Here is a 26,235-nt window from a genome sequence, read left to right as displayed (position 1 = left end):
GGCAGGGTATGCAGAGTGGGCAGCTGGGAGCTTTTCTAGCTACCTGTTGAGACGACTGGATTGGCTTCTTCTTCCACAGCGGCGGTGATGTATTCCCCAGATGTCTTCTCGGTTCTGATCACGATATAACGTGATCAGGATCCGGGCGACCTTGTCAGCGTTGCAGCGCCACCCGGAGGTGGAAGTGTGATAGAGGCTCTTTTATCACCCCCTTTCCACCACCAGGTGGCGCTGTAACACTAGCACAGGCTACTGGATCTCGATCACGTCATATCATGTGATCGGGCCCCAGAAGACCTGTCGGAAGGTCAGAGCAGCCGGTAGAGGAAAAGAATAAGCTGTCCAGAACAGGTAACAATATTGCTGGCAGAGGTTTAGGATGCACAGCAGCTTTCAAACGAAAAAAATCAGTTTGAAGCTGCTAATGGATGAAGACGCCGGGATTGGGCTAATGGGTTGGGTGCAGGGGGAAACGGAAAAATGGGTCACCCTGCTCCTGCAAAAGTCCTAATGGCATTAATTTCTCATCCCCCTCCAGGCCGCTGTGGACTGTGGGGCAAGACGTAATTCGTCTGACATCTATTGCTGGCATTTACGCTGTTATTGTAATTTGGGCACAGTCTCTTGACGAAGCCAAAACGACTGAGCGCCGCTATAGCCTTAATTTCCATTACGGCAGGGATGTCAAACCAGTCCTGTGAGGGTCTCACACATTTTTTGACACAGCTCAAATTAACTGATGGGTCTGAATCAGGAAAGGTGTGGTCTGTCAGGTAGAACACATTCCTCTCTTTCAGAGTCCATCCTAAACACTGGCATGGATCTGGCCCTCCAGGCCTGGAGTTTGACACCTGTGTATTACGGCCTGTTGCGATGCCTGGTGCACTTAAATTTCCAGCTCAGTTTTTTCCTGACTCGGCCCAGAAAGTAGAGGGAAGCTTCCAAATGGCGACACAGACAACAGTAAAACGCTAAATCAGGTTCACAGTGTTCAGTTGCGTTGCAGAATAATTCTGCATGTCAACTCACTACCCATACAATTCTAAGGGGCTGTTCCCAGTACTGCTTTGTAAATGATCACATTATTCTAACTCGCTGCATGCAGGTTTTGTATTAAAACTATGTCCTGTCTCCATTGCAGTACCAGCCTTTCTCAACCTTTCTACCCTGGAGGAACCCTGCAAATAACTTTAGGATCTCAAGGAACCCCTGCAAACTATTTTTGATCTCGGGGAACCCCTGCATTTATTTTGCAGGAGGCATGGTCTTTAAAAGTATGTGTGGCTGTTTTTTCACTACCCCCATTACACTGCCACTCATTATACCATCTCCTGATGCCCCAATTTAGTGCTTCTTGTTACAGTACTACCTATTATAGTGTGCTCTATTATACTTCCCCCACGATGGGGGAAAATGCCAAGGAACCCCTGCAGAGTCCTCAAGAAACCCTGGGGTTCCAGGGAACTCTGGTTGAGAAAGCCTGCAGTACACAGTCATTAGAACGCATGCGTTATACAACTGAACTGACCACTGTGATCCTAGCCTAAAAGTTCTTTCTTGATTAAGACTAGGTGCACAGTGGGAGTTGTGGTGAGTTCCCTGTAACAGCAGGAATGCAATGCAAGGAGTCCAGAAAGTAGCACAGAAGTAAAGCATGCAGTCAAAAAAGTATGCTTCCCTGTCACAGTTAAAGCATGTGTTATATGGTAACATACTGCATGCAGAGCACTACGATGCTGCACGGCGTTAAACCGCAAAGCACCAGCCACATTGTGAAGGTGAAATTGCTGTCATTATGCTACACTGCAATGCTTCACTGTGAACTTAAAATACAGAAAGTAAACTTACCGTTTTGGAATCTGAGAAAGGATTATATTCTTCTAGCCCGGGGGGAGCATTTCTGGTCACCTGTGTAACGGAGGGATCCTGTAGAGCACATAAAAACAGATTTAGAATTTGACTTTTCCATCACCCTACACCAGGGGTGCCCAATAGGTCGATCGCGATCTACAGGTAGATCGCGACCGCCTGATGAGTAGATCGCGGCCTCTTGGCCGCGTCCTGTCAAAATCTGAAGCCGCACGGCCACGGCTGTCAGATTTTGCTGCCACTCGCATCAGGGAGAAGAGGGGAGAGGCGCGGCTAGAGGGGAGGTGCGGCTAGAGGGTAGAGGAGCCAATGAGGAGCCAGGTCTCCTCCCCTCCAGGCTGCTTGTGAGCCATGCGTCTCTTCCCCTCCAGGCTGCCTGCGTGCACAGCGTCTTCTCCCCCCTGGCTGCATGACGTGAGGTAGTGTAACATAGTCCACTGCAGGCAGAATCCCGGGATTTGGCTGGCACCCCATCAGGAGGAAACTGCATAGCCCCCCCGAACTGCATTATTCTGCTCACTCTGTGCACATGTGTACTATTTCTGCAGACCAGGCTGTGCTGCTGACATGTGCGTCCCCTTTACCCTGCAGTGATCGGTGGCTCCTCTTCTTTCGGTAACTTCCCTGCTCAGTCAGCTGCTATCACTCTCTAGCCATATGACGCTGGCTGGGAGTTCTATGCAGCTCGCTCACTCGCTGTCCCCGCTGATCCTTCCTCTCACTGGGTACTTTATGGCTCATTACTCTTATCAGTACTTAACTTCTTTCTTCTGTATTGTCCTGAACTCTTGGGGGGGTCTTATCCTGCTCCTCTCTCTTTCTCTCTCTCTCTGTTTTTTTTTTTTTTTTTAAACATAGACCTTTTGTTTTCCCTTCCCTGGGACAATCCTTCCCTCTTTCTCTCATTTATCTTTGATTCCCCTTACATTCATTGATACACTTTTTTGCTGAGCCTTCTGACCAATCCTTGTTCATTACCATAGTTCCCCTCTGTTTTGGAGGGACAGTCCCTCTTTGGTAACCCTGTCCCTCTTTCCTCCTCATTTGTCCCACTTTCAGGACTTTGTCCCTCTTTCTATGTAAATATATACATTTCTCCACTACTGTGAAGAGGAGAAGGTTTTTGTAATGTATTCACCAGGCTTGATATGGGGGGGGGGTCTAGAATACTGTGACTGTCTATGCATGCTGGGGGGGTGGTAGATCTCGTGGCCGCAGCGGTTTTAAAAGTAGCTCGCGAGCCAAAAAAGTGTGGGCACCCCTGCCCTACAGCTAGGTATAAAACAGTGATTTTTTTTTACTCACAAGTACCCTTCAGGAAGTGCTTCAGATGACCTGTAGTTTATCTAAAAGACCCCTGCCTCCCTCCCAGCTGCTGGCTGGCACTGAGCATGGAACAGCTGAGACCCCTGCCTCCCAGCTGCTGGCTGGCACTGAGCATGGAACAGCTGAGACCCCTGCCTCCCAGCTGCTGGCTGGCACTGAGCATGGAACAGCTGAGACTCCTGCCTCCCCACTGTTGGCTGGCACTGAGCATGGAACAGCAGAGACTCTTGCCTCCCCACTGCTGGCTGGCACTGAGCATGGAACAGCAGAGACTCCTGCCTCCCAGCTGCTGGCTGGCACTGAGCATGGAACAGCAGAGACTCCTGCCTCCCAGCTGCTGGCTGGCACTGAGCATGGAACAGCAGAGACTCCTGCCTCCCAGCAGTTACTGTGCGAAGCCAAACCTATCACAGGAAAATAGGATTCTATGCACTTGACCAACCACTTCATTTCTGGGGTTAGGCCTAATCATCTGACTCAGCTGAAAGGCTAAAGCCTTATACTAGTGCTGTGCTATTTTCCATTAAGACACTGGCCTGTTCACTTATTTGGCAAAATGTTGCCCAGATCTCAAGTATGTCTAAAGTGCTTCATCTGCATTCCGCACAGTGCAGCAAGTTATTTGCCTTACTTTCAAGAGCCATGCGTGTCTACCTAATAAAATATTTGTGCTCACTTCAGGCAACATTTTACTAATTGTTATACAGAAGTGCTGCCGGTCTACAGAGCAGCCAGGTCTGTTGTATGGAGAGGGGAGTGAGGTAAATGTGCATGACACCGCCTAGTGTGGGAACTACAATAGTGACTGAAAGTGTAACTGTCGGGCATAAAATCAAAAATCAATTCTTTATTTTTATCTGGTAAACAAGTAATACAGATGCTAACTAGGCAATCCAAAAATTAAAATCTCTTTTACTTTTCTTGTTTATAAATGATCATTCCCCAGTTTCCCTGACTCTTATTTGGTAGGGTGCCGCACAAAGAAGTTGCAGGGCATGCTGGGTTGTCTTTTTTTTCTTCTTTATTTCCCCTCAGACTTAACTAATGCACAGAAGCAAAAAAAGGACAACCCAGCATGCCCTGCAACTTCCTTTGTACGGCAAGAATTAGGTAAACTGGGGTATGATCATTTATAAACAAGAAAAGTAAAAGATTTTAACTTGTGGATTGCCTAATTAGCATCCTCATTACTTGTTTACCAGATAAAAATATAGAATTGATTATTGATTTTATGCCCGACAGTTACTCTTTAACCCAACTCTGTGGATTGATTAACAGAATGTCACCAATATTACCAGAAACCTGTACTCACATTACCTAAAGAAGTAAACCTGTGGGGGGTGGGGAAGTAACGTTAGATACCAATCTCAGTAGTGGGAAGCCTTTTGATGATCCAGAGGCTTCTCCAATCCACTCCAGTGAAAATAATGTAATAAAAAAGTGCTTCATTTTTACAATAATTATGTTTAAATGATTTAGTGAGTGTTTGCCCATTGTAAAATCTTTAAAATCCCTGATTTATATTCTGACATTTATCACATGGTGACATTTTTAATGCTGGCAAGTGATGTAGCTGCTGCTTGCTGTTTTGGCAGTTGGAAAAATAGCTGTAAACAGCTATTTCCCACAATGCAACAGGGTTCACAGACAGGAAACTGCCAAGAGTATGTACTCAGAATTTCTTGTGGGAGGAGTTTCACCACAATATCAGTCATACAGCGCCCCCCTGATGGTCTGTTTGTGAAAAGGAATAGATTTCTCATGTAAAAGGGGTATCAGCTACTGACTGGGATAAAGTTCAATTCATTGGTCGGAGTTTCTCTTTAAGGAGGCCACACACTATACAAAAAATGATCAGATTTTACAGCAATTCAATAAATATGATAGGATCTCCCCCCACTCAACTGAAAAATACAATCGGATTTCACGGTTTTTAAATTTTTATCTATCTGGAATGCTGGAAATGTTTCTTCAATTTTTCTAAGGATTGTATGGTGCGTGTTACCGGTAGATTGTCAATTTATTAATCGTTTTTATCATAATTGGGGAAAAATTTAACATAGGTGTGTGGTACATTGGTCATATTTTTGAAATGTTACAATCAGTCAGAAAAATTGATTGCAATTCTTGAATTGAACAGATATTTAAAAAATTGTATGGTGTGTGGCCACCTATACTAGGATTCTCTCACAGGTTACACAGATTCTGAGAACCCTACCACTCTCCTCCTGTTTTAGAAGGAAATTACAGCTTCTTCTTGTCTGAGACAGTTCTGCATAATTTCTAGAAACCTCCTGTGATTTTAACTCAGACACTATTAATAAATGTGCTCCTCTGACTGATGTGTGTTGAGGAGGGGGGGCACATAAATGATGCAAATACTGTACTTCTCAATGTGGAAACATATGTGGTACCTTTTCTCATCAAGTTACTAATTGGAGGAACAACCAACAGTCACCAGCTAGCTGAGTAAAGCTTCTTAGCATTAAGTTACTCATTACCTGCCAGTGACCTAATGGAAATTTTTATTGAACACAGTATAGGTGCTCAGCAGAAGCACAAAAATTATAAAAAGACATAGTATAACTACCGATAACTAATGTACAATTGTGCCTTCAGGCTCCATGCACACCTGCACACTGCATCGCACAATACCAGGTTGCATGGCTATCCTGCCTCTAATACTTTTAGCCACAGACCCTGAACAAGCATGCAGCAGATCAGGCGTTTCTGACATTATTGTCAGATCTTACAAGACTAGCTTCATGCTTGTTTGTATTCAGACAATACTGCAGCCAAACAGATCAGCAGGGCTGCCAGGCAACTGGTATTGTTTAAAAGGAATTTAAAATGGCAGCCTCCACATACCTCTCCCTACAGTTGTCCTTTAACCACTTGCCGACCGCACGCTTATACCGTGCGTCGGCAAAGTGGCAGCTGCAGGACCAGCGACGCAGTACTGCGTCGCCAGCTGCAGGCTGATTAATCAGGAAGCAGCCGCTCGCGCGAGCGGCTGCTTCCTGTCAAATCACGGCGGGGGGCTCCGTGAATAGCCTGCGGGCCGCCGATGGCGGCTCGCAGGCTAAATGTAAACACAAGCGGAAATAATCCGCTTTGTTTCCATTTGTACGGCGCTGCTGCGCAGCAGCGCCGTAAGGCAGATCGGCGATCCCCGGCCAATCAGCGGCCGGGGATCGCCGCCATGTGACAGGGGACGTCCTGTCACTGGCTGCACAGGACGGATAGCGTCCTGTGCAGCCCGGATCACCGGGGAGGGGACAGGTAGGAGAGGGAGGGGGGAATTTCGCCGCGGAGGGGGGCTTTGAGGTGCCCCCCCCCCCGCCAGCCACACGCAGGCAGAAGAGATCAGACCCCCCCCTGCACATCATCCCCATAGGGGGGAAAAAAGGGGGGCGATCTGGTCGCTCTGCCTGCACCCTGATCTGTGCTGGGGGCTGTAGAGCCCACCCAGCACAGATCACTAATAACCACGCTGGTCCTTAAGGGGGGTAAAGGGTGGGTCATCAAGTGGTTAAAACCACTGTGATGGCACAATTACTCAGCATGAAGCCATTAGTCTGCTGTTCTGCATGTAACCACTATCCTATTGTCATTCCGCACACAGCCCTTACTCTGCCAAACGCCATTCCGCACACAGCCCTTACCCTGCCAACAGTCATTCTGCACACAGCCCTTACTCTGCCAACAGTCATTCCGCACACAGCCCTTACCCTGTCAACAGTCATTCCGCACACAGCCCTTACTCTGCCAACAGCCATTCCGCACACAGCCTTTACTCTGCCAACAGACATTCTGCACACAGCCCTTACTCTGCCAACAGCCATTCCGCACACAGCCTTTACTCTGCCAACAGTCATTCTGCACACAGCTCTTACCCTGCCAACAGTCATTCCACACACAGCCCTTACCCTGCCAACAGTCATTCCGCACACAGCCCTTACCCTGCCAACAGTCATTCTGCACACAGCCCTTACCCTGCCAACAGCCATTCCGCACACAGCCTTTACTCTGCCAACAGTCATTCTGCACACAGCTCTTACCCTGCCAACAGTCATTCCGCACACAGCCCTTACTCTGCCAACAGTCATTCCGCACACAGCCCTTACCCTGCCAACAGCCATTCCGCACACAGTCTTTACTCTGCCAACTGTCATTCTGCACACAGCTCTTACCCTGCCAACAGTCATTCCGCACACAGTCCTTACCCTGCCAACAGTCATTCCGCACACAGCCCTTACCCCGCCAACAGTCATTCCGCACACAGCCCTTACCCTGCCAACAGTCATTCCGCACACAGCCCTTACCCTGCCAACAGTCATTCCGCACACAGCCCTTACCCTGCCAACAGTCATTCCGCACACAGCCCTTACCCTGCCAACAGTCATTCCGCACACAGCCCTTACCCTGCCAACAGCTATTCTGCACACAGCCGTTACCCTGCCAACAGCCATTCTGCACACAGCCTTTACTCTGCCAACAGCCATTCTGCACACAGCCCTTACTCTGCAAACAGCCATTCTGCACACAGCCTTTACTCTGCCAACAGCCATTCTGCACACAGCCCTTGCTCTGCCAACAGCCCTTACTCTGCCAACAGCCATTCTGCACACAGCCCTTACTCTGCTAACAGCCATTCTGCACACAGCCCTTACTCTGCTAACAGCCATTCTGCACACAGCTCTTACTCTGCCAACAGCCATTCTGCGCACAGCCCTTACTCCACCAACCGCCATTCTGCACACAGCCCTTACTCTGCCAACAGTCATTCTGCACACAACCTTACTCTGCCAATATAGCCATTCAGAATGGATCCATTATCCTTCTGCCTCAGTCACCCAACTCATAGCCCTTACTATGCCAGCACAGCTATTCAGCACATAACCCTTACTCTGCCAACATAGCGATGCTCTATATGCACCCATGCTCTATATGCACAGATATTCAGCATATAGCCCTCACTCTGCTGCAACAGTCGTTCAGCACATAACCGTTAATCTGTTGGCACTGCCATTAAGAATATAACCTTTACTCTGGCACAGTCATTTAGAACATAACCTTTATGCTGTTGGAAAAACAGTTCAATACAAAGCCCATACTCTGCTAGGAGAGCCGTTTACCACACAGCCAATGCTTTCCCAGCACAGCAATTACTCTGTGGTGCAGCCCCTCAGTACCGTTACTCTTCTAAGTACCGTATTATCTAACCCAATGTTTTCAAAGTGGGAGACAGGTAGTAATCTACAAAACTACTGCTAAGTAATTAACATGTGAACTACAATGAAAATTGAACAGGCTGAAAAGTTCTCCCTCTATAAAGTCATTTGTCAGGAGAAAAACTGTCTGCAGGCATCACATGGTTGTCACCAAATTTAACAGTCAAATTTAAGAGAAGACCATGACTTTGCAGCACCTCCCATCACCCCAACATTTTATGGTCAATACAGCTCAGGGAAAAGTTAGGTCTACTTACGAGTACGAGAGGATTCGCCGCCAGGAGACTTGGGCACAGGATACAGCCGGTACGGCTTATCCTCTGCTGCTGCTGCACAAGTCCTGGCAGCGTTAATTACTATTCCCCCTCTAGGTCGATGTGGATGGTAGGGAATGATGTAATTCGGCTTCCAGCTATTGCTGGCGGCCAAATTACAGTGTTTTAAAAGTAACTTCAGCTCTATCTTCCTAATTCCTATTACGGTCTATGGTGGCGCCGGCTGCGCCCAAGTCTCCTGCGCTGGATTGCGAATGTTTGCTACTTCCTACACGGGTCATAGTACTCACACCCAAGAGTGCAGCCAGCTCTGAAGAACCCACATCTCTGATGTCATAAATATGCCCTCTCTGACAATCAGATCACAAATGTTTAGGTACAATCTATTCTTGTATTTGAAGAGGTAGTAAGAACAGAAACTGAACATACCAAGGTAGGCTGGGCTCCATGATTGGCCATTTCCTCATCTTTGTGGATGTGAATGGACAAGGGCTCCAGTATATCCTGTATGGTGGATGCAGCACTGTGTCTGCTCTGCTTGATCTGCCCACAGAGTCCGTTTGCTGACCTCTTTCCGCTGTGATCTCCGATAAGAATACCAGATGACACTGTGTAATCCTCCAGCATCACATGCTATTAGATAATGAGAGCCACACAGCACAGTGTGTAAACACTGCTCAAGCTGCTAGACTGACTCTGGGTGCTGGAAGGGATGAAGTACTACGACACAGTACATAAATCACCACTAAAATTGCGTAATTACTTCTGTAAACAGCCTGTCCTGTTCTATATAGAGGGGAGGAGAGTACAGGTGGGAGGGGCTCTGCACTGGGCACTATGAATGAATCAGAATCAATTTATTTCACCAAGTAAGTTTGCACTTACAAGGAATTTGTCTTGGCAGTTGCTTAACAAACGCAAACACAAACAAAAACAATACAAGGACAGATAGTATGTATATTACAAGTCAAGTATGTGAGTATAGTGGCTGTAAGCAAGGTGAGAATTGTTCATTTTTAGTTCTGTGCCGATTACTATCAAGTCCTAGCAGCTCTAGCGTGGTTCAGCATTAAAGAGACTCTGAAGCCTTAATAAAAATGGCTTTTTTCCTTGTATATAGCAGGGGCATGTTTGCCCCTGCTAAAACGCAGCTATCCTGCGGCTGAACGAGGGTCCTTTTCCCTCCAAATCCCCCCTGCAAAATCCACGAACAACTTGGTCGTAGATTTTGCTACCCCTGTACGCTTCTCAGAGAAGGCAGACTGAGAGGTGCGGGGGAGAGGCGGAGATCCGCCGCTGATAACGCGTGTGAGGCAGGGCTGCAGCTCATAGCCCTGCCTCACACGGAAGCGCTCCCCGGGCAGCACAGGGGGGATTTGGAGGGGAAAGGACCCTCGTTCAGCTGCGGGATAGCGGCGTTTTAGCAGGGGCACACATGCCCCTGCTATATATAAGGAAAAAAGCCATTTTAATTATGGCTTCAGACTCTCTTTAACCTATTTTGGTTCCTGGACGTAGAAACTACGTCCAGGAACCATGAGCGCTACCGCGCGCTCCCGCGGTCGATCGCGCGCGTGCATGCGCACTCCCGGCCGCGGATTTGGTAGCCAGGGAATCAATGTATCGGGCTATGGTGCACGATCACTGATTCCTCTCCACCGCTGAAAAAGCGACAGCTTCTCTCGGAAGCTGCGCCTTTTCTGGCCGTTCCCTCCCCGATGCGTCACTCTAAGCGTGTGTTACGCTTAGAGTGACGTCATGTAAACAAACTCATGGCCGCCATCTTGTGGCCAAAAAGTAATACTACAACTGAAATTAAAAATAAATTAAAATGAACACACATTTACATTATAAATATATTGTTTACCTCCCACCCTCCCAAAACTACCCAAATAAAATGTTTACTATAAAAAAAAAAACCATTACAATAAAAAAAAACAAAAAACATGTAAATATTTACCTAAGGGTCTAAACTTTTTAAATATCAATGTAAAGATGAAATATTTCTATATTTTTTTTAATTTAAACTTGTTAATAGTGATAGATGCAAAATGGAAAAAAATGCACATTTCCAAATAAAATATTGTCGCCATACATTGTGATAGGGTCATAATTTTAACGGTGTAATAACCGGGGCATATGGGCAAATAGAAAACGTGAGTTTTAATTATGGAGGCATGTATTATTTTAAAACTATAATAACTGAAAACTGAGAAATAATGAATTTTTCCATTTTTTTCTTATTCTTCCTGTTAAAATGCGTTTACAGTAAAGTGGCTCTTAGCAAAATGTACCCCCCCAAAGAAAGCCTAATTGGTGGCGGAAAAAAACAAGATATAGATCAGTTCATTGTGATAAGTAGTGATAAAGTTATAGGCTAATGAATGGGAGGTGAACATTTCTCACGTGAAAACCACGGAACCTGAATGGGTTAAAGAGGAACTCCAGTGAAAATAATGTAATAAAAAAAGTGCTTCATTTTTTACAATAATTATGTATAAATGATTTAGTCAGTGTTTGCTCATTGTAAAATCTTTCCTCTCCCAGATTCACATTCTGACATGTATTACATGGTGACATTGTTACTGTGGGCAGGTTACAGTGGAGGAAATAATTATTTGACCCCTCACTGATTTTGTAAGTTTGTCCAATGACAAAGAAATGAAAAGTCTCAGAACAGTATCATTTCAATGGTAGGTTTATTTTAACAGTGGCAGATAGCACATCAAAAGGAAAATCGAATAAATAACCTTAAATAAAAGATAGCAACTGATTTGCATTTCATTGAGTGAAATAAGTTTTTGAACCCCTACCGACCATTAAGAGTTCTGGCTCCCACAGAGTGGTTAGACACTTCTACTCAACTAGTCACCCTCATTAAGGACACCTGTCTTAACTAGTCACCTGTATAAAAGACACCTGTCCACAGAATCAATCAATCAAGCAGACTCCAAACTCTCCAACATGGGAAAGACCAACGAGCTGTCCAAGGATGTCAGAGACAAAATTGTAGACCTACACAAGGCTGGAATGGGCTACAAAACCATTAGCAAGAAGCTGGTAGAGGTGACAACTGTTGGTGCGATTGTTCGAAAATGGAAGGAGCACAAAATGACCATCAATCGACCTCGCTCTGGGGCTCCACGTAAGATCTCACCTCGTGGGGTGTCAATGCTTCTGAGAAAGGTGAAAAAGCATCCTAGAACTACACGGGAGGAGTTAGTGAATGGCCTCAAATTAGCAGGGACCATAGTCACCAAGAAAACCATTGGAAACACATTACACCGCAATGGATTAAAATCCTGCAGGGCTCGCAAGGTCCCCCTGCTCAAGAAGGCACATGTGCAGGCCCGTCTGAAGTTTGCCAATGAACACCTGAATGATTCTGTGAGTGACTGGGAGAAGGTGCTGTGGTCTGATGAGACCAAAATAGAGCTCTTTGGCATTAACTCAACTCGCTGTGTTTGGAGGAAGAAAAATGCTGCCTATGACCCCCAAAACACCAGCCCCAACGTCAAGCATGGGGGTGGAAACATTTTGCTTTGGGGGTGTTTTTTCTGCTAAGGGCACAGGACAACTTAATCGCATTAAGGGCCCTTTTCCACCTGCAATCGCTAGCGTTCATGCTGAACGCTAGCGATTGCTGAATCGCAAAACCGGCTATTCCCCCGACGTTTGCGGCCGCGATTTTGCTATGCTATGCACTGCATAGCAAAATCGCGGCAATTATCGCTCCGCCGCGCGTTCGCGTTCCCGACAAAAGCGAATCGCGGTAGTGGAAATGACCTACCGCGATTCCTATGTTAAAAAGCAAACCGTAGCGATTGTAAAATCGCTAGCGGTTTGCGGTTTTGCGATTCAGCCAGCGCAAACGCGCTGGTGGAAAAGGGCCCTAACAGGAAAATGGACGGAGCCATGTATTGTGAAATCCTGAACGACAACCTCCTTCCCTCTGCCAGGAAACTGAAAATGGATCGTGGATGGGTGTTCCAGCACGACAATGACCCAAAACATACAGCAAAGGCAACAAAGGAGTGGCTCAAGAAGAAGCACATTAAGGTCATGGAGTGGCCTAGTCAGTCTCCGGACCTTAATCCAATAGAAAACCTATGGAGGGAGCTCAAGCTCAGAGTTGCACAGAGACAGCCTCGAAACCTTAGGGATTTAGAGATGATCTGCAAAGAGGAGTGGACCAACATTCCTCCTAAAATGTGTGCAAACTTGGTCATCAATTACAAGAAACGTTTGACCTCTGTGCTTGCAAACAAGGGTTTTTCCACTAAGTATTAAGTCTTTTATTGTTAGAGGGTTCAAAAACTTATTTCACTCAATGAAATGCAAATCAGTTGCTATCTTTTATTTAAGGTTATTTTTTCGATTTTCCTTTTGATGTGCTATCTGCCACTGTTAGAATAAACCTACCATTGAAATGATACTGTTCTGAGACTTCTCATTTCTTTGTCATTGGACAAACTTACAAAATCAGTGAGGGGTCAAATAATTATTTCCTCCACTATATGTAGTTGTTTCTAGCTGTTCTGGCTGTTACAGACAGCTGTAAACAGCCATTTCCTGTCTGTGAACATTGTTACATTGTGGCAGTTTGCCCAGAGTACCGCAGTACCCAGAGCTTCTTGTGGGAGGGGTTTCACCTCAATATCAGTCATATAGCGCCCCCTGATGGTCTCTTTGTGAAATGCAATAGATTTGTCATGTAAAAGGGGGTATCAGCTACTGATTGGGATAAAGTTAAATTCTTGGTCGGAGTTTCTCTTTAAGTATGGCTACCTGTTCCTGTGTCTAGAGGTTTTAGTTGCGATTGATCGGAATCTAACTCCTGAAGGCATGCGCTGGAAGATGGAGTGAGCTGGGTGAGAGGGGTCAGAGGCAATTTTGGTTGCTCTCTTTCTGCAATATATTGCGCACTGTGTGCGTTTGTGTGTGTGTGTTGTTAACCCTTTTATGTCCTGGCGCCAGAAACATCTAAAACCTGACTAGGCCGTAGTCTGGCTATAGTAGTAACAACTTCTTTCACCTGCTAGCGTAAAGATCCTGCAGGGAAGGTAAGCTACAGCCAATTATCCTTTCCACTGTTCAGATCAGGGCTGTGGAGTCGCTACAAAAATCTTCCAACTCCGACTCCTCAGTTTATGAAACCATGACTCTGACTCCGGGTAACCAAAATGGCCCGACTCCAACTCCTCGACTTCTTAGTCTAATATTTAACAGGGCTGTGGATTTTGTACAAAAATCACCCGACTCCGACTCCTCAGTTTATGAAATCACGACTCCAACTCCGGGTGCCCAAAATTGCCCCGACTCCTCAACTCCACAGCCCTGGTTCTGATGATGCGCTGCAGCCTCCCCTTTTCTAATGCAACAGTAGAACATTAGAGTCAAGTAAATGGGATCCAAAATGACAGATCACAAACAAACTCATGAGCAATGTTGTGGGATATCTTGAGACAACCACAAACAATGCGTTGCCTTAAAGGGATACTGTAGGGGGGTCGGGGGAAAATGAGTTGAACTTACCCGGGGCTTCTAATGATCCCCCACAGGCATCCTGTGCCCACGCAGCCGCTCATTGATGCTCCGGCCCCGCCTCCGGTTCACTTCTGTAATTTCTGACTTTAAAGTCAGAAAACCCCTGCGCCTGCGTTGCCGTGTCCTCGCTTCCCCTGATGTCACCAGGAGCGTACTGCGCAGGCACAGACCATACTGGGCTGGTGCTATACACTCCTGGTGACATCAGCGGGAACGAAGACATGGCAACGCAGGCGCAGGGGTTTTCTGACTTTAAAGTCGGAAATTCCAGAAGTGAACCAGAGGCGGGGCCGGAGCATCGGTGAGTGGCTGCGCGGGCACAGGATGTCTGCGGGGGACCATTACAAGCCACGGCTAAGTTCAACTCATTTTCCCCCGACCCCCCTACAGTATTCCTTTAAAGAATGAAAAGTGCAGCTTGTATATGTAGCTGGAGGTCATTCTTCACTCTGCCCTCCTGCTAGAATGCTGCAAATGACAAAGACAAATAACATTTATATCGCGCTTTTCTCCTGGCGGACTCAAAGCGCCAGAGCTGCAGCCACTAGGGTACACTCAGTAGGCAGTAGCAGTGTTAGGGCGACTTGCTTAAGGTCTTCTACTGAATAGGTGCTGGCTTACTGAACAGGCAGAGCCCTTAACCATTACACCATCCAGCCACTGCATATGCCTTCATAGCAGCTGGGAGAGCCTGCCATGTGTTCGATAAAAGTACAGCCCTCGCTAGATCAGTTATAGCAATTACCGTATTCTTTAAATACCAGTTTTCTCTTCCTCATAAGCTGCTAAAAGATGCTAAAAATAGCATTTCTGCTGGTAAAATTACTGCAGCATTGAAGGCTTTGATTTTCCAAAGGTGTTTGTTAAGGCCTGGTTTCCACTTGTGTGTTTTGCGTCAGATTTTTCTCTCAGAAAATTCGCATTGATATTGCAACTAATGGTAGTGAATGGGGCTGTTTCCATTCAATGCGAATTTTCGTACGCGTTCGATTTGCATACAATGCTTTGTATATGCAATGCAAATTTTCACGTTATTTGCCTGAAAATTCGCATTAGATCCATGGTTACTGAAAGTTGTCAACAGTCATGACTAAGCTGTTACTAAGCAGATTATGTTATATTTTACGAATGTGTATTTTCGCGCACGGAAATTCGCATAATAACGCATACAAATTTACATGCAAATTTTCACCAAACAGAAAAATCTTATACGATTTTTTGCAGGCGAAAATGTCACGCTACAGTGGAAACGTAGCCTTACACAAGATATGTACTGGTCTCATGTAGCTTCTCCAAGGCAGCACCGAGCCTATTGGTTGTCATTGCAGATACTTATTGCATCTGAAGCTGTTAAAAGGCTCATACACACATGCAAGATTTCCGCTCAACTATCATCCAAACTTAGTCTGTTGGACGATAATTGGGCGTGTGAATGTGTGACAAATGACTAGACAAGCGACTGATAACAGGCGGTTTGCCCGATCCAACCAGCGGACCGACTAGCACAACTGTTGGGCTGATATCGTGCAGTTGGCCATGTGCGCTTTGAATGCGGCCATATGGTAGGTCTGTCTTTCTGCTTGTGCTCGTAGTATGCAATGAGTTGGTTGTTCAGTTGGTTCGTGATTGGAAAATACAAGTCATGCAATCGGTAAGGTTGTCGAGTTGGTTGTGCGCTTTTGTTGGACGTGTGTATGAGCTTTTAGAGGCACCAGTACTAGGGATGATCAATGAGATGCAAATTCTTCCGAGATTATGCAATTTTTTATGCAATGAATTGTATGCAGTTTGAAAATGGACCAATCAATTTTAACCCAGGTTAAAATGGATTGGTCCATTTTCAAGCTGCATACATTTTCATAAACATTTGCATAAACTTGCATCAACTCAGAAGAATTTGCACATCTGTGATCATCCCTAACCGGAACGACATAGTAGAATGCAGTTAATTATTCACGATATCCACTTCTATTGCACTTTTCCTGACTACGGTAGATATGGGGAATTCTCACCCCCAGAGCATTCTGGGAGGCTTTGAAATTCTTTGAAACCAACTTTCCACAGAGATCCCCTCACAGGACTAAAGGTGTTGCCACCTGTGATATATTTCAGATTATAAATAAGGGAGAGGTAAGATTTTACAAAGTGAGAACACTGACTTATAAAGTGTCAATTTTAAAAAAAGAAGTAATTTTATTAATGATGTGATTTTACTACAGTTCCCCTTTAAATCTCAAGCTCAGGCACAGGTTAATACATGAAGTACCTGCTGTTCTAATTCATAGACCTTTGGTGTCACCGGCACAAATGGCTGCTCACTGACCCAACCCCAGTCATTCACAGACAAGTCAGCCTATTGGACACTTACAATTATGAAAGGATAAAGGCCCATACACACGTCGGATTATTCTGAACGACGGGTCGTTTGAACGTCCAGTCGTTCACACACGGAATCAGACGTGTGTACGGACTATCGTTCGCGTGATAAGACTGGTTGGCGGATCGCTGGAAACCAGTCTTATCACCCGAACGATAGTCTGTACACACGTCGGATTTGACGTGCGAACGACTGAACGACGGAACGTTCAAACGACGCGTCGTTCGCAAAAATCCGACGTGTGTATGGGCCTTTACTGTAAGCAGGGGGCATGGCTTCAGCTGACAGAACAACTCATCTCCCCTGCATGCTAATGTGACTACACACTATTAGGCTTTGTTCACATCTAACATTGAAATCGCTGACGCCAGCGATTTTTGTGCAATTTTTTTTGCGCTTACCTGCGCACTCACATTTTGTATAAAGCGCTTTTCTAAGCACATTTGCAGAGTGATTCGGTTTTTCACTTCCTGACGTCAGAAATGAAACACAAAAGTTTGCTTTTCTAAAACAGAAAGAATTTGCGATAATTCAGGTTGGAGTGAGCTTGAGATGTCTCCCAGTGCATCACTGCTGAATATATGCAAATTATCCATTGTAACCCTTAGAAGCTAAACACACCTCCAGAACCGCTGGAATGCCCGATAATAAATAAATACAATTTATTTATTCATGAAAGCGCTGGGGAAATTGCTATACAAAGCGTTTTTTCAAGCACTTTGCGCTTTCCCTATTCCTCCCATTGAGGAAAATTGCCTCAAAAATGGTACAGGCAGCGCTCTGGTGAGTGGATCGGAATCGAACCGCTCAGAGGGAATCATTGCACAAGCGCTTTTAGGGCAATCTTGAAAATCGCCGGCGCTTTAAAAAAGGCGAAATCGTCCTAGGTGTAAACAAGCCATTAGTATTTCCCAATAAGAATCCTGCCCGATCTCCCTCTCCCCCCCCCCCCCCCCCAATAAAATAAACATGAATTAGGCAGCAGTATTTCATGCAAACAGGCAGAGTATCCCTAAAACTTAATTAGTCCCCTCCCTCGAACTTATAAGGCAGCCCCACCTAATATAATTAAGCAAAGACACCCTTTAAATCCACAATTTACCTCTCCCATCTCCAAACATTATCAAGCAGAGTACATCCATAAATCCCCTAGCCTAATAAGGTCACGCCCCCTCAAATCCGCATAAAATTAACCATTCGTTGACCCCCCTTCCTTTTAGTCTTCAAACATAGTGCTTACATAGTATTCAATCACACTGCAGAAGAATCAATGGCTCCTAAAAGTTTCCTGATGGCTACTGAAATGGAGAGACTGAATTCCATAATGATTGGTCTAACCCAGAGAGCAAAGATAGAAAAATAGAGCCTCTCTATGGGAAGCCAACACGGAGTAAGGATAGAGCCTCTCTATGGGAAACCAACACGGAGGAAGGATAGAGCCTCTCTATGGGAAACCAACACGGAGGAAGGATAGAGCCTCTCTATGGGAAACCTACATGGAGGAAGGTTAGAGCCTCTCTATGGGAAACCAACATGGAGGAAGGACAGAGCCTATCTATGGGAAACCAACACGGAGGAAGGATAGAGCCTCTCTATGGGAAACCAACACGGAGGAAGGATAGAGCCTCTCTATGGGAAACCAGCATGGAGGAAGGACAGAGCCTCTCTATGGGAAACCAACACGGAGGAAGGACAGAGCCTCTCTATGGGAAACCAACACGGAGGAAGGATAGAGCCTCTCTATGGGAAACCTACATGGAGGAAGGATAGAGCCTCTCTATGGGAAACCAACACGGAGTAAGGATAGAGCCTTTCTATGGGAAACCTACATGGAGGAAGGATAGAGCCTCTCTATGGGAAACCAACATGGAGGAAGGACAGAGCCTATCTATGGGAAACCAACATGGAGGAAGGACAGAGCCTCTCTATGGGAAACCAACACGGAGGAAGGATAGAGCCTCTTTATGGGAAACCAACATGGAGGAAGGATAGAGACTCTCTATGGGAAACCAACATGGAGGAAGGATAGAGACTCTCTATGGGAAACCAACATGGAGGAAGGATAGAGCCTCTCTATGGGAAACCAACACGGAGGAAGGATAGAGCCTCTCTATGGGAAACCAACATGGAGGAAGGATAGAGACTCTCTATGGGAAACCAACACGGAGGAAGGATAGAGCCACTCTATGGGAAACCAACACGGAGGAAGGATAGAGCCTCTCTATGGGAAACCTACATGGAGGAAGGATAGAGCCTCTCTATGGGAAACCAACACGGAGGAAGGATAGAGCCTCTTTATGGGAAACCAACATGGAGGAAGGACAGAGCCTCTCTATGGGAAACCAACACGGAGGAAGGATAGAGCCTCTCTATGGGAAACCAACACGGAGGAAGTATAGAGCCTCTCTATGAGAAACCAACACGGAGGAAGGGATGAGGAGTAACAGAGGCGCCAGATTAGTGTAAAAGGTTTAAAAACCCGCTTAAAAGGAGGGGGGTTGGTGGTTACCGCCCTCAAGTAAAAAGTGACCAGCCAATGAGTCATATATAAATAACCAATATAATTTATTTAAAATCTCCAGCTTGCCTGGAGATTTTAAATAAACTAAATAAATTATATTGGTTATTTATATACGACTCATTGGCTGGTCACTTTTTACTTGAGGGCGGTAACCACCAACCCCCCTCCTTTTAAGCGGTTTTTAAACCTTTTACACTAATCTGGCGCCTCTGTTACTCCTCATCCCTTGTTGATCTAGTCCACCCTCGGTGGAGGGGTGCTTTCCCGCATTTTCCTGTCTACAGAGAGCGACTTCTTAGACCTGAGTGGGGTCAGGTTATAATTCTCCCCACCTGCACCATCAGTGGTTGCCTTAGCGGTAACCAAGACTTGTGAGTATATTTCCTATTTGTTGTTTTGTCTTGTCCAATTTACCAAGACTTACTACACCATATTGGGCTCTCGGTTTCCATCCTTTACATTTTTTCAACACGGAGGAAGGATAGAGCCACTCTATGGGAAACCAACACAGAGGAAGGTTGACGGCTGACACGCTGTTCGTGGATTGGTTCTTTTGGATTCCTTTACTTTCTGATTGGTTAGCCCTCGTATAAAAGAAAGGTGAGCACCTTCAGTTATTGCCCGTGATAGCCTATGCTGGGCTTGTTGCTGAGATTGTGCTCACACAAAGTGTTTGTCTTGCTGCGGACTTCTGTCTGTCTCTTGACCAAGCTTCTTGCAGACTGGATTACCTGTTATCGACCCGGTTTGTACCTGACCACGTTTCTCTACTGATCACCTGTTACCAACCCGGCTTGAACCTGATCTCGCATCTCTATTGGATTTCCCGTTTCCAACCTCTGCTTGTTAAAGGATCGCATGAAGGCTGCCTGGACTGACTCTGGCCTAATTGACCATGCATCTGTATTGTGATTACACTTTCGTCTGGATTGCCTTAGCCCATAGGCCTCAGGTGACTATTCAAGTATATTGTGTTTGCATTGCCTTGCTGTGTTTTGGTGACTGCTATTTGCCAGGTTGTATGCTACATCTACCTGCAGGGTTTTGTAGTATTGATATTGGGCAGGAGTTTATGCAGGTGTTAGGGCTGGGTTATAGGTCAGTCATATGGGCATACAATCTGACTTATAGCAAGCAGCCAGACAAGCCTGACAGAGAGCCTCTCTATGGGAAAACGACACAGCGAAGGGATAGAAAGAGAGAGCCTCTCTATGGGAAAACGATACAGCGAAGGGATAGAAAGAGAGAGCCTCTCTATGGGAAAGCAACATGAAGGAAGGACAGAGCCTCTCTATGGAAAACCAACATGAAGGAAGGACAGAGCCACTCTATGGGAAAGCAACATGGAGGAAGGACAGAGCCTCTCTATGGGAAACCAACATGGAGGAAGGACAAAGACTCTCTATGGGAAACCAACATGGAGGAAGGACAGAGCCTCTCTATGGGTAATCAACATGGAGGAAGGATAGAGCCTCTCTATGGGAAACCAACATGGAGGAAGGAGAGAGCCTCTCTATGGGAAACTAGCATGGAGGAAGGATAGAGCCTCTCTATGGGAAACCAACATGGAGGAAGGAGAGAGCCTCTCTATGGGAAACCTACACGGAGGAAGGAGAGAGCCTCTCTATGGGAAACCTACACGGAGGAAGGATAGAGCCTCTCTATGGGAAACCAACATGGAGGAAGGAGAGAGCCTCTCTATGGGAAACCTACACGGAGGAAGGAGAGAGCCTCTCTATGGGAAACCAACATGGAGGAAGGAGAGAGCCTCTCTATGGGAAACCAACATGGAGGAAGGATAGAGCCTCTCTATGGGAAACCAACATGGAGGAAGGATAGAGCCTCTCTATGGGAAACCAACATGGAGGAAGGACAGAGCCTCTCTATGGGAAACCAACATGGAGGAAGGACAGAGCCTCTCTATGGGAAACCAACATGGAGGAAGGACAGAGCCTCTCTATGGGAAACCAACATGGAGGAAGGATAGAGCCTCTCTATGGGAAACCAACATGGAGGAAGGACAGAGCCTCTCTATGGGAAACCAACACGGAGGAAGGATAGAGCCTCTCTATGGGAAACCAACACGGAGGAAGGATAGAGACTCTCTATGGGAAACCAACACGGAGGAAGGATAGAGACTCTCTATGGGAAACCAACACGGAGGAAGGATAGAGCCTCTCTATGGGAAACCAACACGGAGGAAGGATAGAGCCTCTCTATGGGAAACCAACACGGAGGAAGGATAGAGCCTCTCTATGGGAACCAACATGGAGGAAGGACAGAGCCTATCTATGGGAAACCAACACGGAGGAAGGATAGAGCCTCTCTATGGGAAACCAACACGGAGGAAGGACAGAGCCTCTCTATGGGAAACCAACATGGAGGAAGGAGAGAGCCTCTCTATGGGAACCAACATGGAGGAAGGAGAGAGCCTCTCTATGGGAAACCAACATGGAGGAAGGACAGAGCCTCTCTATGGGAAACCAACATGGAGGAAGGATAGAGCCTCTCTATGGGAAACCAACATGGAGGAAGGACAGAGCCTCTCTATGGGAAACCAACACGGAGGAAGGATAGAGCCTCTCTATGGGAAACCAACACGGAGGAAGGATAGAGACTCTCTATGGGAAACCAACACGGAGGAAGGATAGAGCCTCTCTATGGGAAAATGACACAGCGGAGGAATAGAAGGATAGAGCCTCTCTTTGGGCAAACACCACATAAATTGTGTAATTTAACATTTACCCTTTTCAGCTAGATAAATAGTCATATCTACTCAAAGATTTATCAACACAGCACAAAGCAGAGCTCATTTCACAAGCCAAAAGCACAAATATTAGTCTTAAGGCGTTTTGCCAAGAAAGTATAAAACAAATAATGACACTTCTCAGTAATGTCAATACACTCCACCAAAACAAATACCATCTGCTTTACTACGTCACCATTTCTTCACCTTATAAGGGATATTCCCTTTGCATAAAGATGTTGGAGGTAATATCTAGGATCTGGCCAGCTATACACAGTGTGGTGTCAAACCTCAACCAGCTACCACTTGAATGAAGCAGCAAAGTGATGGAGGCAGGAAACGGCACTGCACTGTGGTAGGAGAGGGGCGTGGCTGGCACTGAATGTGGGTTAAGCTCTGCCACTGATCTGACAGTCCAAATGGCCTCAAGGTGAGGTTTAAAGCAAACCTGAACTAAAAATTAAAAGTGAACATAAAACCTACACACGTCATACTTACCTCCCGTGTAGTCTACTCATCAATCGCTTTCTCTTCTCCTGCGTCCTGTTTGTCTACTGTGATCAATGGAATTCTACCTCCTTCGTTTTGATAATAGCAATGACCCCATAACAGCTGTCTGGTTAGCGCACTGCTTAACTGCAATATTGCCCACTTGAACCATAGAGAAACATGGACATTACCTTGCTCATTAGTTGTCCTTTCAGTTATAACTGACAGCAACTGATATATAAAACTTACAGCAACAGATATATTTAAGTTCTGACAAAATGTTGTCAGAACTGAAAAGGTATCGTTATAAGAAGAAAATGGTGAGCTTCTGAGAGGAACTGATGGCAAGGTAACTATGTAATGTTCATTTGCAGGTACATCATGTGCAAAAAAAAGTGGGATCAGCGCATCACCAGGCCGCCTCTGAATGGCCTCAGCTCAGAGATGCGCTGAGCCCCCCCAGAAACTGCAAACGCACCTTGAACCCAAACAGAGGCTCTGCATATACACCAAAGGAAAACTATTAAGTGGGAGCAGCTGACCAGAAATAAATCAATCAAACATAGCAAAGAAATGAACAACGCTACTTAAAAACAGATGAGTGCTTACCTGCAAAAAAGTGCACACCCCACTCATGGGATTCAAATACACAATGAGCATACACATGACCTGTCTACCACTTGGAGGATGTTAGTTTCCACCAACAATTTGCAATTTGTTAGGTACTCGTCCCTCCCACTGTCGAAGAAGTCTTTCCTCCATGGGAGGGGACCTAACACTAACTAAATTCTACCTATGCATATGCATAGCCTGGGCGCGCTACCAGTAAAATTGAGAATTGCGCAAAAAAAAAAAAGTGGGATCAGCGCATCACCAGGCCGCCTCTGAATGGCCTCAGCTCAGAGATGCGCTGAGCCCCCCCAGAAACTGCAAACGCACCTTGAACCCAAACAGAGGCTCTGCATATACACCAAAGGAAAACTATTAAGTGGGAGCAGCTGACCAGAAATAAATCAATCAAACATAGCAAAGAAATGAACAGCGCTACTTAAAAACAGATGAGTGCTTACCTGCAAAAAAGTGCACACCCCACTCATGGGATTCAAATAGACAATGAGCATACACATGACCTGTCTACCACTTGGAGGATGTTAGTTTCCACCAAAAATTTGCAATTTTCAGTGTGCACTTTTTTGCAGGTAAGCACTCATCTGTTTTTAAGTAGCGCTGTTCATTTCTTTGCTAGGTACATCATGTGGTTATTTGAAATACTTTTACTCGGTATAGGTTCACTTTTACCTACTACCCAAACAAGGTTAACAGATTAGCAATGAGAAGTAAATACAAACAACACTGTACATGGAGATATGTACATTTTACCTTGGTTTCCTCACTTCACGCACACTAACCCAGGCACAGTTCTAAATAGACCTGTAGTCATGGTCAATGAGATTCCAATAACTCGCCTGCTTGCAAATTGTACACAGCTTGGAACAGGGCTAATCAAAAACAGCACAAATTGCATTAAAATTGCCTCCATTATCACAAGGCTGCCAAATTGTTAGCAGTTCCACAGGGATGGAAGGGGTAGGGGTGCTACCTCGGCAGGCGAAGGGGCGGAGCCACCCCAGTACTTTACTTCGGCCACTCTCTGCAGCATCAGCACCCTCAAATGAGCGAAAAATCAATATTAGGGAAGCATTAAGTTTCCCCTCCAGGTTTTTTGTGCTTCAGTGACAAACATCCTGCTCACTTCCAAAAAAAACAAATTAGCAGGGTGAACATGGACACGTTCAACTTGTCCAACTGTTTTTGCGTTTTCTTTAAACTGAAGTTGTAACCAAGATTTAAACTTCATCCCAATCAGTAGCTGATACCCTCTTTTACATGAGAAATCTTTTCCTTTTTACAAACGGATCATTATGGGGCTCTGTATGGCTGATATTGTGGTGAAACTCCTCCCACAAATGTCAGCGCCTCACAGCACTGAGGTACTGACATCACACTGTGGGATCCTTGTTGCATTGTGGGAAATAACAGCTGTTTATAACTGCCAAAAATGCAAGTAGCAGCTTCTTTCAGTGACATCACCTGCCAGCAGTAAAAACGTCACCATGTGATAAATGTCAGAATGTAAATCAGGGAGAGGAAAGCTTTTACAATGGGTAAACACTGACTAAATCATTTATCCATAATTATTGTAAACATTAAGCACCTTTTTATTGCATTATTTTCACTGGAGTTCCTCTTTAAGTATACCCAGCCCAGTAACTCCCATAAAATCACATGAGTAATTAGCTGCACAAAGCAGGAAGCAATGCAGCACTGATATAATCACCAGTACTAAAAAGCAAACTGCCTCACCCAATAGTCACTGTGCTGTCAGTTTGGCTGTAGTGTGGATGTGGCTGCTTTAGCACACAAAGCAAAGGTAATACATTTAAAAGGTTTGCAAAAATCCTTGTGATGTATAGATCTGAACAGAAGGAATTGTGCATTTAATCATTAAAAATGGAATGCCACTTTAAACAAAATTCAGATAATGAACTGATTTAGGATGAATTGGTAGTGAATTATTCAGGAGCATCTGTCACATTGGGCAGGATGTCACCGTAATGCCACTACAGTAGCTGTCAGAGCGCTTTGAGGAATGTTCCCATTTGGTAGTGACTCATCCTTATGAATACTCTGACAATGCACAGACAACGTCGGATCGAAGCAGCTATGCAATAGACCCATAACGTTACTAAAACCAGAAACATTCAAATCCATACACAGCTTTTGCAGCTAAATTTAAAAGCAAAAATGTTGAAGCAGAAAGAATGATCATGCTGCAAAATTTGTGTTTAATGCCCAGTTCCAGGCACCTGTGTTTTCCTAGTCCGGTAACGTCACAGAGGGGTCTGCTTGTAAAGGGGCATTAGGAATGCCAAGAGTACAGTAGTACTTTTAAAGAGGGAAAAATGCTGTCATCCCAGATCTCAATAAATTGGACAAGTACCATCCAATGAATTCAGATATGAAAGCAAAAAACCCAAATGCTCCACCCTTGGATAAGTGCTCACTGGTGCTGGATCTGGCAGGCCACTCACAGGTACTAGAGGAAGAAAGATGATCCTCAGGCTTATGTGTGCACTAAAACCACCATCTTTATTGGTAAACGGACAAAGACAGACAAGGTAAATACACAAAACTGCTGCGTATCGGGCTCACAGTCTACCCTTAGTCGCAGTTGTAAAGAAACTGAGCACACATGGGCCCATATGCAATTCACTTTTTCTCCTGAGTGATATTTTCACACCTTGTTATAAAATGCTTTTTAAATCACCAGCAAGCAAGAAAAGAATCAAAAAAGTTTTGATGGTACTTTGTAACCAACTTTTGGGTACTTTTTTTCAATTGTAAAATTCTTAAAAGTTATTTTAAAGAGATGAAAATTATCACCTAGGAGACAACTCAGGTGAAAAAGTTAATTGCATATGGGCCATGGAGTCTAATTAGGTGAGAGGGAGAAACCAGGGCTGTGGAGTTGGAGTAGAGGAGTTGGAGTAATTTTGGGTACCTGGAGTCGGAGGTTTCAATAAACTGAGGAGTCGGAGGATTTTTGTACCGACTCCACAGCCCTGGGAGAAACCCCTGCTCACCCACACAGAATCCATTACTTTTAAAGGGTTATGCTTACATGTTAGCTAGAATCCATTACTTTTAAAGGGATATGCTTACATGTTAGCTAGAATCCATTACTTTTAAAGGGATATGCTTACATGTTAGCTAGTTGGTCATCAAAGAAATATAAACATAGTAAAATAAATCCTTTAACACACCGACATCTAATATAGGACGTAAATGTG

General features: G+C 45.3%; 1 protein-coding gene across 2 annotated transcripts in view; it reads right to left on the bottom strand.

Annotated features, from left to right (window-relative positions):
* The window catches only part of SCAMP1 (secretory carrier membrane protein 1), a 72,225-nt gene that overhangs the window by 27,676 nt on the left and 18,314 nt on the right, over positions 1 to 26,235 (bottom strand). The window contains exons 1-2 of one of the 2 annotated variants that reach the window (XM_068249104.1): positions 9,134 to 9,247; positions 1,849 to 1,926 (exon numbers count right to left, since the gene is read on the bottom strand). In XM_068249104.1, coding sequence (XP_068105205.1) covers positions 1,849 to 1,926; positions 9,134 to 9,163 — 108 coding nt within the window. In that variant the 5' untranslated portion in view covers positions 9,164 to 9,247. Of the gene's footprint in view, positions 1 to 1,848; positions 1,927 to 9,133; positions 9,248 to 26,235 lie in introns of those variants that run through there. The other variant, XM_068249095.1, reaches the window with a different exon arrangement.

Source organism: Hyperolius riggenbachi, chromosome 1 (assembly GCF_040937935.1).
Source record: "Hyperolius riggenbachi isolate aHypRig1 chromosome 1, aHypRig1.pri, whole genome shotgun sequence".
NCBI classification, from domain to species: Eukaryota; Metazoa; Chordata; class Amphibia; order Anura; family Hyperoliidae; genus Hyperolius; species Hyperolius riggenbachi.
Note: the sequence above shows the minus strand (reverse complement) of the source record. Positions and strands in the feature narration are given on the sequence as shown.